The sequence below is a fragment of the Schistocerca cancellata genome, chromosome 1 (assembly GCF_023864275.1).
Source record: "Schistocerca cancellata isolate TAMUIC-IGC-003103 chromosome 1, iqSchCanc2.1, whole genome shotgun sequence".
NCBI lineage: Eukaryota > Metazoa > Arthropoda > Insecta > Orthoptera > Acrididae > Schistocerca > Schistocerca cancellata.
The window spans coordinates 754,194,633-754,215,197 of NC_064626.1; the positions used below are offsets into that span (position 1 = coordinate 754,194,633).

The 20,565-nt window shown below is 38.3% G+C and overlaps 1 protein-coding gene across 2 annotated transcripts in view; it reads left to right on the forward strand.

Annotated features, from left to right (window-relative positions):
- The window catches only part of LOC126186242 (cation-independent mannose-6-phosphate receptor), a 628,020-nt gene that overhangs the window by 113,497 nt on the left and 493,958 nt on the right, over nucleotides 1-20,565 (forward strand). For both annotated transcript variants that reach the window (XM_049928195.1, XM_049928194.1), the window contains exons 7-9: nucleotides 10,158-10,268; nucleotides 11,776-11,927; nucleotides 12,042-12,255. In XM_049928195.1, the coding sequence (XP_049784152.1) occupies nucleotides 10,158-10,268; nucleotides 11,776-11,927; nucleotides 12,042-12,255 (477 nt within the window). The remainder of the gene's footprint in view (nucleotides 1-10,157; nucleotides 10,269-11,775; nucleotides 11,928-12,041; nucleotides 12,256-20,565) is intronic.

Here is a 20,565-nt window from a genome sequence, read left to right on the forward strand (position 1 = left end):
AACAGCATTGTCTTGAGCAGGGAAGATCAATCATGACACAGTCCAATGAGGCTGCAAACATGTAGCCAGTCTGCTGATGAGCAGGGGTGCTGTGACGACACGGTCCTACAAGACTAGGAGCTTGTAGGCAGTCCGTTGCTAATGTCAAAGTCCTTCACGGCTGAGAGCTCATAGGCGGTCATCTGGTGAGCAGCAAGGTGCCATATCGACACGGTCCCACAAGATGATGAGTTTGTGGCCAGTCACAATGAATACTGCAAAATGGTGCCCTTGGGATGGAAGTGCAGTGCTGGACGTGGCCCATAGTGAGATGACACCTTGGCAGACAGCGGCAGGCAGGGCCTGTAGCAGAGACTCGTAGTGCAGACGTGAGGTGGCTGTTGTTGATCACTCAAAGCTCGGGACATAACTGGCCTTCAAGGGTTGCATCACCGACCTAAGTAGCCACCTACAGAAGGACACAGTGCGCAGTATCATGTGAGAATATGACTGCTTGGACGTAAATCAGTGCCCCTGACTGCTGTGCTGTGTTTTTGGGACTTGTACGCCACATAGTGGATAGGCTGTTGCTCCAGATGCTGTGACGGCTGCTGAAGGCTTGAGTGTACACAGTGCCTTGTCTCTTCTGTTTGCAAACAGCCTCCTGGGTGAGGCAGGGCCCGTACCTAACCAGCAATAAATACATGTAATTGCAATGGCCACAATATGCAGGGGACATCCCAGCATGCACCACAAGAAGAATCTTCAGTTCTTGAATTTCAACAAATGGCAGCTTCTTTAAGACATCTGCACAGAATGCAGAAGCCTTTCTTTAGTTATAGCCAAGGAGGAAAGATTTACATGGAAATTACTTTGCTGTGTTGTATTGTGGTTGTGTAATAGAAACCCACTTTTGACCTTGAAACAAAATTCATAAGCAATAGACATACTGGGAAGTGCATATGAGAATTGCACGGGTGTAGGAGAATTTGGAGGAGCTCTGTAAGATGTTGTATTATTCACATTGTGCAGGTGCAGCGTACACCATGGAGAACTGTTTTGTGTATTCTTGAACTCCAGCTTAACCTTCATAATTTTCCTATTCTGCAGTCTTACTTTCAGCATGTGAGCCATTTTCTTGCTTTCTGAGATTGATACTTGACCATTTACTTTTTCATTTCCACAGTATAATCCTGTCGGCTGGGTAAATGTTGACTATTACTTCCCAGTACGTATTTTCCTTTATGTGTTTCATCAACAAAAATATTGGGTTTTATAAAAGAAATAGTGAATACCGTGGATATGATACTAGGAGAAAGCACGATTTACACAGTGATTGTATAAACCTGACTATGGTGCAAAAGGGTGTTGTACAGTTACCTGATGCAAGAGCTTTTAATGCTCTCCCTTCAGATATTAAAAGCAAATTTGATAAAGATTCCTGTTTTGGGAAGCATTTGAAGCAATTTCTACCGGATTGGTCATTTTACAGTTTGGAAGAGTTTTTAGCAACAATGAAAAATCCTAATAGATCTATGGACCAGAAATTTTGAGTGTGATATACCATAGTGTAAGTTTGGACAATGATGTAGGTACCGTACTCATGTAATATTCATAGTTATTTTCGCTTTAATTCTATACATATAGATTGTTTACTGACACACTCTATATCCTTGTGAGTTTGTCACAGTTGGATCGATGGAGTAAGAAATAATTAAGTAACAGACATTTTCAGTATGGAGCTATATGCTATAGTTTCTGTGACTAACTTTCTCTTTGTTTGTTGGTCCTGACAAGTGAGTCACTTACTGATTTACATTTGGGAGCTCAAATACCCATCCAGTCATTCAGATGTAGGTTTTCTGCTGTTCCTTAATTGCTGTGGTTTCTTAGTTGCTTAAAATTTATGGCTGTATGGTTACTTTGAGCAGGAGTCATCTAATTCAGCCTCCAACCTTGTCCATTCTGGACTTGTGTTCTCAACTCTAATAGCCTCATCACTGGCAGTCTTATTCTTTGTTCCTTCATGTACCACAAAAGATTTCTGGCTTTGTCAGTGTGGTCTGTACATTATACATACCTTTTCGTAGGTGCCTGTTTTATATTTTAGAAGATGTAAACTAAGCATGTCTTTTTGGATGCTGCAACAGCACCTGTGTTTCCGGAACAGATTGTGACAGTGGGTTCCACTTGTATATGCAAGCTGCAAAATTCTTCTTAAGGTACTTTGTTTGCACAAACATGTTTCAGCACATTTGTGGGTTATTTTATTGAAATCTTAATAACTAGGTTGTGAGGCTTTGCATGACCTTCATCAACTACTGATTTGGTAGCTTGTCATAGTTTGTGTTTCCATACATTCCAGCAAGCATACATTTTCTCATGAAGATAGATGCCTAAAAGCATATTATTATTATTATTATTATTATTATTATTATTATTATTATTATTATTATTATTTAAAGTAACAGTATTCAGAAGTATAAACGCTGAACTTCAAATCAAAATGTTTATATGTATGTTGTACATGTATCCACCGGGCAACCATTAACTAAAAGTAATTTTCCTAAAGGTAAAATTTTGTTGCGTGCAGTGAAAAATTCCTGCTTAATCAAAAACTTGTGAGGAGACTGGGCAAAAGCTTTGAAGTTGGAAAATAGTGCAATCAATTACTTTTATTCTAAAGTAATATACTCTTCTGCTTCTCTACCATTTCTGTTTTATTAAATAAATTCATGGGATCACATCAAGGCCACCAAACCACTTGGTAGTTACATAAGACTAAGAAATAATGTGTGTGTTCGTGTCAACACTAATTGTGTATCAGATACATGAAACTGACTTATTCCACATTATTTTGATAAATGAATTGTTCAGATGATTTATTTAATTTGTAACTTACTAAGTACTAACATGTACAAAACATTCTGAAGCAAATACATAGAAAATGGAAAACATGAAAGATTATGGTTTAGTTAGCAATGCCCTCGTCTTGTGTAAGAGAGATCATTTGCCAATCTTTTATTTCAGTTTCGTTTTTGTAACAAAAGTCATTCTTCTCTGTTAAATGATATTTGTCGAGAAGGTGGTGGTGAGAGAAAATTGCCTGAAGAATGTGTTTTTACTAGTAGTTGCAAAGGACAATAACTCAGTTTTCATAAAGGTAGAAAGACCTCTTTGATACACATTGTACCTGTTCAGTTGATTTTATTTCATCTTCGTATTCTTCTCCTTCACCTGCATTTGCCTTCAGATCAAATGAGAATGAAGCCACAATTCCAGGAACAAAAGTATCAGACTTGGATGGAAACATTGTTTGCACCTACCTTACTGATTTTCATATCAATGTTTCGATAATTTATCTGTGAATAGGAAATCGCGATTAGATGCTTTAATTCATTCTGATGACAGAAGCTAGGCTCATGCGTATATTTGAGTAAGAAAAATTCATACTCTTAAAAGTTCTTCTCCCGATTAGATAACTGAAATGGATGTTGAAAAAGATATTAAAACTGTTCTTGTCATCTGCCTTGTATGATTTACAGCTTCTGGAGGTGAAATTATATCTTGTTCTTCTGAAAGCCTTCCGTTAATTCCAGAAGCTGTCTGTAATCATCTCATTGATGAGTGGACAGCATGAGGCACTTCATTGCTCCAATATATGTAAATCATAACTAATCCAAAAATATAATGATGATGGCAAGAGATTCACGACAGGTTATTATTATTATTATTATTATTATTATTATTATTAATCTTATTCCCCCTGTCCCCAAATCCATCTTTGACATGTAATTGATTTGTGTTGCCTGCTGTCATATCATAGCAAACTGCCTGAATTTTTTTGGTTATACCCCATTTCAGTATTTGATAAACAGTTATGGATGGCTTCCTGTTCTGCTAAATATGTTGAGATTTAGGGACTCCCAGCAAATGCTCCCTGATTTGCAATGTGGCTATTACTGACAGTCTAATAATATTTTCAACACCTGTGACTGCTGGGAGCAGCTTTCTATCTCAGTGTAAGCCTAAGATTGTTATTGAAGTTAAATTGTGACTTTTTTCTGTGGGTCTTGTTTCTTTAATTTTTTTATGAACCTTTGTAAAGAAATACAACTTATTACAAGGTTTTATGTATTGTGTCTGCAAACTTATACTGCCACCATTAATACATAATCCCCATTTCTATCACTGATCTTACACCTATCAACAATATGAGAGAGACTGACCAGAAAAAAAGTGCTATGTGCATCAACGTACTGGAACAGCTATTATTGCTGCTGCTATGATTATTGTTATTGCTGAGCTTTGCGAGATGGTGGCAAACTCCTTTTCGCTGTTAGTTGCCAACATTACTACTTTCACTGGTTGATGTTGGATTGATCTTTTTTGATCCACCATGCTGGTGAGTGGCAAAACATGAAGGCATGTTGTCCTTTTTAATGTTGAAACATTAGGAAATCTTTTCTTATTTTTTTGCTTGATCCAAAACATATTCACATGGCCTGTCAGAGAGATTATTCACCATTTACACAAAAGAGGTATCTTTTTTTTCATTTTTTATTGTCTGCAATTCTAATCAAACATGTCTGTAAATCTTTCCAATTGTCATAGAATAAAAATAAATTATCAGTGACATAGCAAGACTTCTAGTAGGAAGTTGTACATGTTTACCAAAAAATTGAAACTTTTTCATTCACTAATGCTGCACTTTCCTATGTTGCAAAGCTTGTAACTTTTTGATTATAGAAAAAAATGTTTGAAACCTGCAGGTTTGAAGCTAGTTTGGTTCCAATTACTTAATTGGAAATGTAGCTTACAAGACATATCAGATTTATTTTCTGCTTGTAATATGTAATTTTACACACTTTGGCGATATCAACAAAGTACAAATTACAGCATTATTTGTGTACACAGACAGTTTTCATCCAATGTTGTTCAATTAACTAATGCAAGCTGTAGGACAGTAATTAATTCCTTTATGAATAGTAGGATTTTATGTAATTTACTATTATACTTATTTCTAGGACAGCATTGTTGCTTACATTATTATTTATTTTAAATCCAAATTTCATGAGCATTTATGGATAAGCCACTGCTTAAGTCACTTGGTAAATTTATTTCCTTACTACATCTTGAGATCATTTGGAAGAAAATTATGAAAAATCAGCTTGACATGAACTTTTCACTGCTAACATTAATGTTCTGTTAACCATGTGAAAGTCCGTTTCATGTCTTGTATCATGATCCTATTGGTGACCTTAGTGTCTTTTTTTTTCACTAGCATAATGGTCTCTACCATATACACTGCATAAACTGAGAAAATATTAAAGCAAGTAAATAGTCTTTTACAAAATGTTCCTTTTTTCTCTGACCTGCATGCGTACATACGTACATACATACATACATACATACATACATACATACATAATCTGCAAGCCACTGTATAATGCCTGATAGAGGGTACCTTGTACTTCTACTAGTCATTTCCTTTCATGTCCCATTCAAAAATACAGCAAGGGAAAAACGAGTGTCTGTCTGCCTCCGTGTGACCTCTAATATCTCTTATCTTACCTTCATGGGTGTTGGGCAAAATGTGTGTTGGTGTGCTGTAGGATCCTTCTGCAGTCAGCTTCAGCTGGGTGTATATGCCCAGGAAGAACCAGGAAATGTGGTAAAAACAAGGGAATTTTTTCATCTGGGAAAACCCTGGGAAATTTTTAGAATTCCAAGAATTTTCATTGTTTAGTTTTCAGTTAGAATTTTGTAATTTTCACTCGTAAGACCTACTATTGTAATACTGCTACTGCAGAGTAATCCTGCAGCAATAAAACATAAACTTGAGAATAGTACCAAAATAAAACTTTGTTGCAAAGAATATGTTTTATTTATAGCACCAAAACATAGTACACACACAAGTTTTCAAATGTGTCAAAGGATTTAAGCCAAAGAATATATAAAATATCGTAACAGCAAACTGGTTTTAATAAGTGTGACATTGCAACTGTTGACATTTCTAACAGGCCACGGGAAAATATTGAGAATGGTGGTTTGAGAAGCATTACTTTCAAAGTAAATTTCCTTTTATGGAAGATGAGTTGTGTTATGTGTGAGAATGTGTAATGAATTTCTTGCATCACAGAGCATTTGGCTCTTATTTAAAATTTCACACTTTAAGGACCAAGCATTTAGAAAAATTTTGGACCCAGAAGACCAGACATTTCTGTCATTATTTAAAATTTTACTGGCACTTTGTGCATTTGTTTATGATATATCTTAAAGCATAACACAAGCTAAAAAGACCAAGCTTCAAGGTTAGTTTTTTATATTTATTTTAGTTCTTTCATAGATTACCAATTATGCAGTAATGATGCAATTTCACACTTAACTGGCTTTTCTGTAGAAAAGTTAAAGTCCTTGGTGGAACGTGTATTCAGCCAAGTAACCCATGAATTGTGTGGTGCACAGCAGTGAAATTTGTAATTGGGCTTTTCAGAAATATTCAGCTGCCGCAATTTAAGCTGTGCCTCCTGCCTCTCCCACTCCCCCTATCACCCCTCCCCACCCTCTATTTCATAATTTCTTTCTACATCTGCTTATATATACTGCAAACTGCCATGAGGTACATGGTGGTGGATGCATCCCATTGTGCCTGTTATTAGGGTTTCTTCTTGTTCCGTTCATGTATAATTGTTCAGAATCCTCTGTGCATGCAGTAATTATTCTAATTCTATTCTCATTGTTCAGTATTGGTGATATGTAGCGGATTGTAGCATATTTGTAGAGCCACCAAGTAAAACCAGTTCTTGAAACTTGTCAATAGACTTTCTTGGGATAATTTACATCTATCATCGAGAGTCTTCCAGTTCAGTTCCTTCAGTATCTCTGTGACGCTTTCCTATGGATTAAACAAACCTGTGACCATTCGTGCTTCCCTTCTGTGTATAAATTTGATGTCCCATTTGTCCTATTTGGTACGGGTCCCACACACTTGCACAATACTGTAGGATGGGTCACACGAGTGATGTGTAAGCTATCTCCTTTGTATACTGATTGCAGTTTACCAATATTCTACCAATAAACTGAAGTCTACCACCTAGTTTACACACGATTGAGCCTATGTGACCATTCCATTTCATGTCACTACAGATTGTTACACTCGGGTATTTATATGAGTTGACTGAGTCCAACAGTGACTCATTGATATTATAGTCAAGGGATGCTATGTTATTGTTTTGTGTGTGTGTGTGTGTGTGTGTTTTGTGAAGTGCACAGTTTTACATAAGCAAGTTGCAAATCTTTGCACCACTTTGAATTCTTATCAAGGTTTGACTGAGTATTTATGCAGCTTTTTTCAGTACTTCATTGTTGATAACTGCATCATTTGCAAAAAGCCTGATATACTATTAATATTGTCTGCAAGGTCGTTAATATACATGTACAGGAAGGTAAGGGTTCCAACACACTCCCCTGGGGTACACCCGAATTTACTTCAACATCTAATGATGACACTCTATCCAAGGTAACGTGCTGTGTCCTTCCAACCAAAAAGTCCTCAATCCAGCCACATATTTCACTTGACGCTGCATATAATCAAACTTTTGGCAGTAAGTGTAAATGTGGTACTGAGTCAGATGCTTTTCGGAAGTAAAAAAATACTGCAGCAATCAAGTTGAAATACGGCAATCAATCTTTAGATCAAGGCAATCAGCCTTGATCTAAAGCTGGTTGCCTTGATCTAAAGCTCTCAGTAAGTCAAAAAGTGTAAGCTGGTTTTCACATGATTGATGTTTTCGGAATCCATGCTGATTGGTATTGAGGAGGTCATTTGTTCAAGATAATTAAGACAGTAGTTTTGTGGATCACTTCTGCTACCCTCCTTGTAGACGAGTGTGCTCTTGCTTTATTCAAAGAACTGTTTTTTTTTTTTTTTTTTTTTTTTTTTTTTTTTTTTTTTTTTTTTTTTTTTTTTTTTTTTTTTTTTTGCCTTGGATGCTGCCACAGTAGACTGGTTTCTCTCTCTCTCTCTCTCTCTCTCTCTCTGTGTGTGTGTGTGTGTGTGTGTGTGTGTGTGTGAGAGAGAGAGAGAGAGAGAGAGAGAGAGTGTGTGTGTGTGTGTGAGGATGAGGGTGTATATGCCATATGCCCCGGACAATCCGCGAAATAACCAGGAATTTTTTCATTCTGGAGTAAACCAAAAAAAGGTTGGAATTTTCAGAACTCCGGGAATCTGTTGTGTTCTAGTTTCAGTTAAGTTTTTGTAGTTTTGGCTGGTAAGAATTGATACTCTTTTAAAGAGTTTTACTTCCATACGCTACTACAGAATAGTATTTCAGTGATAAAACATATATGAGAGAAAAACACCAAAGTAAAACTTAACAATATTTTGAAAAGAATAGTCGCTACTCACCATTTAATGTAGATGCTGAATTGCAGCTAGGCACAACAAAAAGACTCTCAGAAAGTGAGCTTTCGGCCAACTAGGCCTTCATCAGAAATAGATAACATACATGGATGTATGTGAGCGCGTGCCACCCCCACCCACACGTGTGTGTGGTGTTTTTTTTAAATATAAAACTTAAGTTACAAAGAAAATGTTCCATTTACAACAACAAAACACAGTGCCCACACAAAAGACAGAAGTCTGCCGACAGCCAAATTTTTCAAAGGCTTTAGGACAAAGGCTGTGCAATACTTTTAGCAACAAACTGATTTAAATGAGCATGACATCGCAACTGTTTAATTCCTAACAGGTGGCAGGAAAATATTACTTTCGAAGTAAATTTCCTTTTTCGCAAGATGAGCTATGTTCCATGTCAGAATGTGCAATGAATTTCTTAATTCGCATAGCATGTGACACTCATTCGAAACTTAACACTTTAAGGAGCAGCCACTTAGCAAAATTTCAGATCCATAAGACCAGACATTTACATCATTATTTATACTTTTACTGGCACATTTGTGTTTGATATGTCTTAAAGGATAACATGTGCAAAAAGGACTCAATATTATACGTGAAAGCTTAGCTTTTCTTGTAGCTAGACCCTATGTATACTAATTGAAACCATTAACTTTTCCTATTTGTGTGTTCGCGGTGCTTAACAGTGATGTTGCTATTGACTGACTACATCACGTCTTGTTCTTGAAATATCGGCTGTCATTGGCTGGTGAGATCTTGTGATGTGAGCTGTGACTGGCTGTCAAAAATTCATTGCTATCTCATTTTCAAAGCTTCCGAAACTAATGTGCTGTGTTTGGTGGAATTCGTATTTATACTTTCATAATATGAAAAATGCAGTGTACATGTTGCTGCACATTGAAGAACTTGCGAAAATGTGACTTGGTTGAGAAACATTGCAGCATTCTCCATACAACTTGAATTTTTTGCCATGTATTTTTCACACCTAGGTAATGTGAAAAGATATGTGTGGATGTCGCTTTCAGTTGGTGGAGCAAGTCCAAGAGTGGGTGCGGTTGTGGATCCATCAGCAGCCGACCCTGTTCCACGAAACAGGAATTGATTGTCTCATCTATAAGTGGTGATTACTTTTGAGTGGAACAATTCCATGGTTCCATTACAGTGGGGTTTTCATTTGACTGGCTCTGATAAGATTGTGCTTGGGAAAAGACTATACATAATGTGTGTTCAAATTTTTATCTGTTGTGTAATGTAATTAAATTTAATAAGCAGTTAGTTTATGAAGCTCTCTGACAAATAAAAACTATGTACTGAATGAAGACACAGACTTGAACTCGGACATTCTGCAGGCAGTAATTCTCAATCCGAAACAGAGTTCATCTGTCAGACAGTTTCATACCTGCACACCTTGTGTTGCAGAGTGGGAAAAATCATTCTATAACTCACTGACAATTATGCATGTCAGTTTTTCCCTCCTACCAACCTCCTTTTTTTTTTCAGTTAAGTTGTAGAAGCTTTGGAAACTTTATTACTACAAAGATATTTGTGCCAGTTGCAAATTATTGATAAAAAGTGTGTTATCAAATTTGCCATTTATTTTGAATTTAATACAATTTTTTAGTCACTACATAAGACCACATAGTTCATGAAGTTCATAAAACTGTTACTGCAGATGTATCTGTGTCTATTACCTCTGGAGTTCACTGATATTGTTTGTTTGCATTTTCTCATCGACCATGCCTGAATGCGAAAAAATTAGATGGACCTGTGGGAGTATGCCAGACTACTGATGCTGGGACAGCCATAAATCTAGGCATGGTAATAAAAGGACCTGAAGTTACAAATGGTATGTTGCAGATAAGTTATTCTGGTAAGTACAAATAGTAATGGACAGATAACCTAATTAGACCTTTACAGAAAGTTTTAGTTTAGTGTGGGAGTGGTTGTTGACCAGTGCAGTTACTGCTGTTTAAATGTTGCAAAATTCACTTGAATTTAGTGCCAGAGGATTATCATATTTACTCAGCTGGTTGGAGCACAAGGGGCAGTCACAAAGTGATGTCCTTATATTTTATTTTGTTTCAGATTGTTGTTATTTGGCAAATTTTTCTTTGGTTCAAATGTGTAACCTCCAGTTTGAAAAGATTCCACTGCAAATTTTCAGTCTGTAAACAGTTGGCACTGAAGATATATTGATGACTTTTTTCATAATTTTCACTCTTTTTTCAACTTCATAGTTCCTTCACAAATAATTTCAATGTTCCAGTACAGAATCAGTATTCAATAGCTGTATAGCATTCAGTACACTCCAAACAAGGACACTAGATGGTGAACTTACTCTTAAGTTAAGTTGGATGCAGATTTATTCAGTGTAAAATAAAAGTACCAACTACGGTAGACACACTGCATGATTTAATATAACGCTTATCGGACATAAGTGATACTGCACGATGTTTTGCATATAAGAAACAGCCACAATTATTCTTAAAAGACTGTAGAAAAGCCATTTTACTACACGCATTTCCACGTGGGTGGGTGCCAAGTTAGTATTATGCACCCTACATATAGCTACTCGCTCTAAGGAAGGAAATCGACGTAAATCCACACATACACATTAATAAAGGGAATAAACAAAATAACGATCTCATTTGTCTGCTTATTTGTGTCATCTGGCCCTACACGTCATAGTAGACACTGATGTACATATTAGACAGTGGGCAGTGATTCTTGAATGGTGAAGGTGAAACTACAATTCACATGCATGAAAAGTTGAACTATGTTTTTGGGATATTAACTGTATAGTAGTACAGTTGAAACTGCAGGGTGGATGCTGTTGGTCGATCGAAAACAAAACCACTGCAGGGACTGCATGAAACATCCAAAACATCAGTGGCATTGTTTGTGCCATTTAATGAGTAACAATAATTTTGTATAATGGCAGACAAAATTTGGTGCTATGTGATTGGTATTAATAAGAAACTGTTTACTCAAAGATCTGAGTACTTCAAATGTTACTTAGCAGGAAGTAGGGTACAAGAAAAACAGTAGCAGCTGACTTCTTGTGCTACTTTAAAATAGGTGGAAAGCATTCTCAATCCTGGTTGTGACAAGGGGTGAGAAATAGGTTAGATTTTCTGTGCATGAATAGTGCTGTGAGCTGTCACAAATAATTATGTACTTCCTCAATGATGTTTATTAACATTGTCACTCTTTGAAAGGTGAAATGTACTATCCTGAGATCCTCTTCGCTTTCTTCATTAGAGTCAGTGTCACATCTGAAAGTGGCTCTGTCAACCACCAACATTACCAGTTCACAAGATTTTGCACTATCATATTAATTTATATTGCCATGTTTAATTACTGAATTTAATTTTTAGGGGGATCATTATGTCCAAGTGGTAAAGGACGATATCGAACTATAATTAAATTTCATTGTACAAATACCAAAGGAGCACCAATATTTGAGAGCCAGTCAGCTGATTGTGTGACCTCGTTTATTTGGCCAACCAACATTGCTTGCCCAACGAAGGTAGTGTTCCTGCTTTGATTTACAGAAGTTTTACATTCATTCTTTTTGCTTTATCTTTTAGTTTGATATATTTCTTTCTTCCATCTGTACTGAGGTTATTCTTCTGTTTTGTAGGTTGCGAAAGGAGAAAATTGCATGGTGGTGGAACCAATTTATAGCCATCAGTTTGATATGACAAGCTTGCATAACAGTGAAGCTGACTATGTTGTGCAAACTGAAGTGGGAAGTTTCCGCATCAACTTGTGCGGATCTCTAGTTGCACCATGTGATAACAAGGAAAATATCAGTGTATGTTTGGAAAAGGAAGACAAACAGCAGATTGCTGTTGGTGAGTATGATTTTGATTAACTGCATTTTTAATATCTCTCATCCACCATTTCATGCACTTACAAAGCAAAATCACATAAAATTGAGTTCATAAATTTCCTCAAGGTTTCAATGTAAGTGCCTGGAAATCAGCATTCTGATCTCTAATTTAAATGTTAATTGCATTGAAGAGCAATCCTTCATTTTTCCCCCCAAATTGAAGGATATGAAAGATTCATGAGAGACTGATGAGAAATATTTTGGTGATACAGGATCTCCGTGCCCATCTCCTCCTTCAGTATATGTTCCATACAATATGAGACGTACATCTACATCAGCGATAGCTACCAGAATGTGTATCACACCTTCTTGACCGATAGGTACCTCCTCTGCTCACAACACAAGATTTCCAGATCTTTAAGATTTCATCCTATCAACAATTCATAGGCAGCATTCGGCAGGCTTACTCACTTTGAAACTGATGTATGTTGACTTTATAACAAACTTTTTAATTCCTGACATATTCAGGACACAGACAAGCGATCTAATATTATACAAAAGTTTTAAAAAATTTAATAAAATATTTTAATGTCAAGATTGCAAGTAAATAACATTATGCAGCCATCTTCAGAGAGAAACTAGTCACCATATAATATTATTTTCTTGTGATCCTGACATTATAAGATTTTATTAGTTTTATTAAACATTTATATAATATTAGATCACTTGTCTCCATCTTGAATAAGTCAGGAATTAACAATGTTATAACAAAGGCACTATACATTGATTTCAAAGTGAGTAAGCCTACTGAATGCTGCCTCTCAGTGGTTGATAGGATGGAACTCCTGTGTTGTGAGCAGAGGTGGTACCTTTCTGTCAAGAACGTGTGAAAGCATTCTGGTAGCTAACACTGATCTAGACGTACTTCTTGTGCTACGTACCACGAAAATTTGGCAGTAAATTTATGGGGCAGAGTAATTATTAAATGTAATCTAGATTCATGTTATGTGACTAGAAAGTGGTTTTATCTTCACACTCCTCTATTTTGCAAGGAACATTTTAAAAATTACTAGAGGGTGTGCTGTACAAACTGTGAATGTATAATACAGGATATAATGCCACTATGTTGAGGAAAAGGGGAGATAAATTGAAAAGCAAGTAGACATCAAAATTTAAAAGCAAGTAAACAACAACATAACCGATGAAAAGCTCTCACATTTCAAACCAAGTGGTTACAATGAAATTTTGCAATGTTTTGGCAAGTGTCATTCGTGTCACCATCTGGCACTATCAGCTGATGAGTATGTAACTTGAAACGTGACTGAAATTGGTTTTCGTCAGCTGTGTGTGCTAGTAAGAGCAACATTCTCACACCAAACTAATTGATTGCTGTGAGTATAGCCAAAATGATTGCCAGGGACCAAGTACATGCTGAAGAGTAATTTCTTACCTCCAGCTGTTGATGTTGTGTGGAAGAACCCAAGTCACCCTTGTAGTGATGTAGGTACCAGGTTTTTTATTTTTTATTTATACATCAAGTTCCATAGGACCAAATTGCGGAGCAAATCTCCAAGGTCACGGAATGTGTCAGTACATGAAGTTACAACATAAAAGTAATAACAGATAAAAATAAAATGTTTATGAACTTGAAAAAAGTCAATCTATAAGTTTAAGTAAACGCAATCAACAATACAAGAATCAGCTTAATTTTTTAAGGAATTCCTCAATAGAATAGAACAAGTGGTCCATGAGGAAACTCTTCAATTTAGATTTGAAAGCGCGTGGATTACTGCTAAGATTTTTGATCTGAGTGGTAGCTTATTGAAAATGGATGCAGCAGTATACTGCACACCTTTCTGCACAAGAGTTAAGCAAGTCCGATCCAAACACAGGTTTGATTTTGAGCAAGTATTAAGTGAGTGAATGCTGCTTATTCTTCAGAATAAGCTAGTATTGTTAACAAGAAATGACAGTAAGGAATATATATATATATATTGAGAGGCCAATGTCAAAATACCCAGACTAATGAGCAGGGGTTGACAAGAGGTTCATGAACTTACACCACTTACTGCCCGAACCGCCCGTTTCTGAGCCGAAAATATCCTTATAGAATGGGTAGAGTTGCCCCAAAATATAATAGCACATGACATAAGCAAATGAAAATAAGCAAAGTAGAGTAATTTCCATGTTGAACGATCACTAACTTGAGATACCGTTCGAATAGTAAAGATGGCAGCATTAAGTCTTTGAACAAGATCCTGAACGTGGGATTTTCACAACAGTTTACTATCTATCTGAACATCTAGAAATTTGAACTGTTCAGTTTCACTAATCATATGCCCATTCTGTGAAATTAAAATGTCAGGTTTTGTTGAATTGTGTGTTAGAAACAGCTAAACTGAGTCTAACTGTGATTTAGCTTTAGTTTATTTTCTACAAGCCGTGAAGTTAAGTCATGAACTGCACTATTTGAAACCAAGCCAGTGTTGCACACAACATCCTTTGCTATCAAGCTAGTGTCATCAGCAAACAGAAATATTTTAGAGTTACCCGTAATACTACAGGGCATGTCATTTGCATAAATAAGGAACAGGAGTGGCCTCAACACTGATCCCTGGGATACCCAGCACTTGACAGTACCCCACTTAGACCCCATATCACAGCCATTCTCAACATTGTGGATAATGACCTTTCGCTGTTGCTAAAGTAAGCGGTGAACCAATTGTGAGCTACTCCCTGTATTCCATAATAGTCCAACTTCTGAAGCAGTATTTTTTGCTCACCACAATCAAATGCCTTATTTAAATCAAAGAATATGCCTAGTGTTTGAAACCTTTAGTTTAACCCATCCAGTACCTCACAGAGAAATGAGAATATAGCATGTTCAGTTGTTAAACAACTTCTAAAGCTGAACTGTACATTTGATAGCAAATGGTGTGATATAAAATGATCAATTATCCTTACATACACAGCCTTTTCAATAACTTTAATAATAACAGATGGCATAGAAATAGGTCTAAAATTGTCTACATTATCTCTTTCTTCCCTTTTATAGAGTGGCTTTACTATTGAGTACTTAAATCATTCAGGAAACTGGCCATTCCTAAAGGAAAAATTACAAATATGGCTAAATACAGGACTAACATGTGCAGCACAATACTTTATTATTCTGCTAGGCACTCCATCATATCCATGAGAGTCCTTAGTTTTGAGTAATTTAATTATTGACTCAATCTCCCCCTTGTCTGTATCACAGAGGAGTATTACAGACATCAGTCTCGGAAAGATATTTGCCAAGAGAGTAATATGATTCCCTGTAGAAACTAAATTTTTACTTAATTCACCAGCAATGCTCAGAAAAAGATTTTTAAATATCTACATCTACATCTACATCCATACTCTGCAAGCCACTTGACGGTGTGTAGCGGAGGGTACCTTGAGTACCTCTATTGGTTCTCCCTTCTATTCCAGTCTCGTATTTTTCGTGGAAAGGAGGATTGTCAGTATGCCTCTGTGTGGGCTCTAATCTCTCTGATTTTATCCTCATGGACTCTCCGCGAGATATACGTAGGAGGCAGCAATATACTGCTTGACTCCTCAGTGAAGGTATGTTCTCGAAACTTCAACAAAAGCCCGTAATGAGCTACTGAGCATCTCTCCTGCAGAGTCTTCCACTGGAGTTTATCTATCATCTCCGTAACGCTTTCGTGATTACTAAATGATCCTGTAATGAAGCGTGCTGCTCTCCTTTGGATCTTCTCTATCTCTTCTATCAACCTTATCTGGTACGGATCCCACACTGCTGAGCAGTATTCAAGCAGTGGGCGAACAAGCGTATTGTAACCTACTTCCTTTGTTTTCGGATTGCATATCCTTAGGATTCTTCCAATGAATCTCAGTCTGGCATCTGCTTTAGCGACAATCAACTTTATATGATCATTCCATTTTAAATCACTCCTAATGCGTACACCCAGATAATTTATGGAATTAACTGCTTCCAGTTGCTGACCTGCTATATTGTAGATAAATGATAAGGGATCTTTCTTTCTATTTATTCGCAGAACATTACACTTGTCTACATTGAGATTCAGTTGCCATTCCCTGCACCATGCGTCAATTCGCTGCAGATCCTCCTGCATTTCAGTACAATTTGCCATTGTTACAACCTCTCGATATACCACAACATCATCCGCAAAAAACCTCAGTGAACTTCCGATGTCATCCACAAGGTCATTTATGTATATTGTGAATAGCAACAGTCCTACGACACTCCCCTGCGGCACACCTGAAATCACTCTTACTTTGGAAGACCTCTCCCCATTGAGAATGACTTGCTGCGTTCTGTTATCTAGGAACTCTTCAATCCAATCACGCAATTGGTCTGATAGTCCATATGCTCTTACTTTGTTCATTAAACGACTGTGGGGAACTGTATCGAACGCCTTGCGGAAGTCAAGGAACACGGCATCTACCTGGGAACCCGTGTCTATGGCCCCCTGAGTCTCGTGGACGAATAGCGCGAGCTGGGTTTCACACGAATGTCTTTTTCAAAACCCATGCTGATTCCTACAGAGTAGATTTCTAGTCTCCAGAAAAGTCATTATACTCGAACATAATACGTGTTCCAAAATTCTACAACTGATAGACGTTAGAGATATAGGTCTATAGTTCTGCACATCTGTTTGACGTCCCTTCTTGAAAACGGGGATGACCTGTGCCCTTTTCCAATCCTTTGGAATGCTACGCTCTTCTAGAGACCTACAGTACACCGCTGCAAGAAGGGGGGCAAGTTCCTTCGCGTACTCTGTGTAAAATCGAACTGTTATCCCATCAGGTCCAGCGGCCTTTCCTCTTTTGAGCGATTTTAATTGTTTCTCTATCCCTCTGTCGTCTATTTCGATATCTACCATTTTGTCATCTGTGCGACAATCTATAGAAGGAACTACAGTGCAGTCTTCCTCTGTGAAACAGCTTTGGAAAAAGAATTTAGTATTTCGGCCTTTAGTCTGTCATCCACTGTTTCAGTACCATTTTGGTCACAGAGTATCTGGACATTTTGTTTTGATCCACTTACTGCTTTGACATAAGACCAAAATTTCTTGGAATTTTCTGCCAAGTCAGTACATAGAACTTTACTTTCGAATTCATTGAACACCTCTCGCATAGCCCTCCTCACACTACATTTCGCTTCGCGTAAGTTTTGTTTGTCTGCAAGGCTTTGGCTGTGTTTATCCATGCTGTGAAGTTCCCTTTGCTTCCGCAGCAGTTTTCTAACTCGGTTGTTGTACCACGGTGGCTCTTACGATCTTGCTTGGCACATACTCATCTAACGCATATTGTACGATGGTTTTGAACTTTGTCCACTGATCCTCAACACTATCTGTACTTGAGACAAAACTTTTGTGTTGAGCCATCAGGTACTCTGAAATCTGGTTTTTGTCACTTTTTCTAAACAGAAAAATCTTCCTACCCTTTTTAATATTTCTATTTACGGCTGAAATCATCGATTCAGTAACCACTTCATGATCTCTGATTCCCTGTTCTGCGTTAACTGTTTCAAATAGTTCGGGTCAGTTTGTCACCAGTAGGTCTAATATGTTATCGCCACGAGTCGGTTCTCTGTTTAACTGCTCAAGGTAGTTTTCAGATAAAGCACTTTAAAAAATTTCACTGGATTCTTTGTCCCTGCCACCTGTTATGAACGTTTGAGTCTCCCAGTCTATATCCGGCAAATTAAAATCTCCAACTGAGCGAGGTGGCGCAGTGGTTAGTCACTGGACTCGCATTCGGGAGGACGATGGTTCAATCCCGCGTCCGGCCATCCTGATTTAGGTTTTCCGTGATTTCCCTAAATCACTCCAGGCAAATGCCAGGATGGTTCCTCTGAAAGGGCATGGCCGACTTCCTTCCCCATCCTTCTCTAATCCGATGAGACCGATGACCACGCTGTCTGGTCTCCTTCCCCAAACAACCAACCAACCAAAATCTCCACCCAGAACTATAACATGGTGGAGAAATCTGCTCGAAATATTTTCCAAATTATCCTTCAGGTGCTCAGCCACAACAGCAGCTGAGCCAGGGGGCCTATAGAGACATCCAATTACCATGTCTGAGCCTGCTTTAACTGTGACCTTCACCCAAATTATTTCACATTTAGGATCTCCGTCAATTTCCTTCGATACTATTGCACTTCTTATCACTATAAACACGCCTCCCCCTTCACTGTCCAGCCTGTCTCTGCGGTATACATTCCAGTCTGAGTTTAGAATTTCGTTACTGTTTACTTCTGGTTTCAGCCAACTTTCTGACCCTAGTTCTATGTGGGCATTGTGACCGTTTATTAATGAGAGCAGTTCTGGGACCTTTCTATAAACGCTCCTGCATTTTACTATTAGCAGATTAATATTGTTATTCCCCGTTGAATTTTGCCGGCGTCTTGTCGGGCCTAGGGAGGGAATTCTCTAACCTAAAATACCCACATGTGCACTCCACACACGTACTCTGCTACCCTTGTAGCTGCTTCCTGCGTGTAGTGCACGCCTGACCTATTCTGGGGGACTCTACATTTCTCCACCCGATAGCGGAGGTTGAGAAATTTGCACTCCAGATCGCCGCAGAATCGTCTGAGCCTCTGGTTTAGGCCTTCCACTCGGCTCCAAACCAGAGGACTGCGATCGGTTCTGGGAACGATACTACAAATAGTTAGCTCAGATTCCACCCTGCGAGCGAGGTTTTCCGCCTTCAGCAACTCCGCCAACCGCCCGTATGAACTGAGGATGACCTCTGAACCCAGATGGCAGGAGTCATTGGTGCCGACATGAGCAACAATTTGCAGTCGGGTGCACTCAGTGCTCTCTATCGCCGCCGGAAGGGCCTCCTCCACATCTCGGATGAGACCCCCCGGCAAGCAGACAGAGTGAACACTGGCCTTCTTCCCCGACCTTCCCACTATTTCTCTAAGGGGCTCCATCACCCGCCTAACGTTGGAGCTCCCAGTAACTAATAAACCCCTCCCCCCGTGTGCCTGCTCGGACCTTGCTGAAGGAGCGCCCACATGTCCACTCACAGGCAGAGCGGGCAATGCTACACGGCCAACCTCCACATTGACCCTCCGCCTCGTGCGCCGCGAACACCGCTGAACCCGCCACTCCCCTTGGGGAGAGGGTTGCCCAACCGCGCCCGGTACCCATGAAGCTGTGTCGGCAGCAGGGACAGTGGGTGAAGCATGTAACACCTGGGGTGTACCATGCGACGCACCAGACTCCCCACTTCCGCTACACTCCGAGGCAGCAGCCTGAAGACGGCTGATCACGGCCGTCAACACGTTCAGCTGTTCACGAAAAGTGGCCAGCTCCTTCTGCGTCCGTACACAGCAGTCACACATCGTATCCATTCTAAGAAATCAATTTACTGTAGAGAGTTAATCAACTTTTAACTAGACTGCTACTTCACTAAAGGCGGCTGATAGTTGGCTAAACTGTGGTTACTGGACACTTCTTGTAGGAAACAATGAAAATAGCACTACCTGTCTCTGGACTGTATTCAAAAAAACACTAACACTACTGGCACTGTGGCTGACTAAAGGGACTCTCTCTGACTGTATTCAAAACAAACACGAAATCTATGGAACACAATTAGTAGAACTCGACAATTAAAGCTTCCTAAAAGCAAAAACACACGGAAGAAGAAGTGGCAAGTAAGAAAAATACAGTTAATACTTAAATTAACGTAGCTCGCTGCACAGCAGACGTGACACAGATTGCAGTTACGATGACACTGACACTACTTTTCGCTGTACATATATCTGATTTATCAGGAACAGAAATATTTTTACTAAAAACTGACTTTATATCGTCGACCTTGTGCTGCTGACCAGACACTTCTTTCACAGCTGACCATATGGATTTAATTTTATTGTGTGAATTAGCTATTCTATCTGTATACCACATACTCTTTGTCTTCCTAATAATATTTTTAAGCACCTTATAGTACTGTTTGTAATGGGCTACTGCTACTTCTAACATTTTGATATAATTCGTGCTTCGTTCTACATGATATCCTTATCCCACTAGTCAGCCATCCAGGCTGCCTATTACTGCTGGTACCCCGTTTAGAAGGTTCTAATGTAAAGCAGTTCCCAAAGAGCATGAGAAATGTGTTAAGGAAAGCATTATATTTATCATCTATGTTATCGGCTCTATAAAAATGCTGCAACTCTTGTTCCTTGACAAAGTTTAAAAAACTCTCTATTGCTGTTGGATTAACTTTCCTACATAGTTTGTAATTATATATGACATTTGTTTGAGTACAAAAGCCTTTTAGTGTTAAAATT